This window comes from Atta colombica, unplaced genomic scaffold (genome assembly GCF_001594045.1).
Source record: "Atta colombica isolate Treedump-2 unplaced genomic scaffold, Acol1.0 scaffold92, whole genome shotgun sequence".
In the NCBI taxonomy this organism is placed as follows: Eukaryota; Metazoa; Arthropoda; class Insecta; order Hymenoptera; family Formicidae; genus Atta; species Atta colombica.
This window is the reverse complement of record NW_017259586.1, coordinates 1507626-1508329: the sequence shown is the minus strand read 5'-3', so window position 1 is coordinate 1508329 and position 704 is coordinate 1507626. Positions and strand designations below refer to the sequence as shown.

At 28.6% G+C, this 704-nt stretch overlaps 1 protein-coding gene across 5 annotated transcripts in view; it reads right to left on the bottom strand.

Moving 5' to 3' along the window:
- Positions 1-704, bottom strand: part of LOC108693558 (leucine-rich repeats and immunoglobulin-like domains protein 2) — a 119425-nt gene that overhangs the window by 3151 nt on the left and 115570 nt on the right. For all 5 annotated transcript variants that reach the window (XM_018202561.1, XM_018202559.1, XM_018202562.1 and 2 more), the window contains one exon: positions 443-595. In XM_018202561.1, the coding sequence (XP_018058050.1) occupies positions 443-595 (153 nt within the window). The remainder of the gene's footprint in view (positions 1-442; positions 596-704) is intronic.

Sequence of the window (704 nt, the reverse complement as noted above, 5' to 3'; positions counted from 1 at the left end):
ATTATATATAATAAATTTAAATTATTCTTTAATTAATATTTAAAAAATAAAACGACATGCAAGCATTAGTTATTCCTTTGCATATTATTAACCCTAGCTTTACACACTTATTTTTTGCGTGTTTGATATACACATTCGGGTCCCTGGGACCCCATCCATATTTATTATCATAACTTTCGTAAAAATGAATATATTTCAATTAATTTTTTTTGTTTCAATTGATGGAGAATTAATTAAGGAACAAACCCATAATGTGTAAAAGTCGATAGAATTAAGAAACTTTGAGATATATAGGTTCAAAGAAAAAGAAAAAGAAAAAATTAGAAACGTGAAAAAAATTTCGATTTAAAAAGTTGCCTGGTGATTCCAATAATAAAATTTTCCATACTAGAAAGCAGAATGATATTAATATTAGGCGCACTATAATTTTAACTATACTTACCCTCAAGACCTATGAATGCATTGGCATCCACATGAGTAATCTGATTTCCGTCAAGTTCCAAAGAGTTTAATTGCGTCAAATGAGAGAATACACGTGCCGGGACCTCACGAAGGTGATTGTGTGCCAATCCTAATGAATCGAGCGTTTTCAATCCTGAAAGGTTAAAACATTTTATCGATGAGCATTTCATTTAATTATATGAAATGCTCGTTACACGTTTATTTTAAAAATGTTTTATTTATATGTAGATTGGATATATATA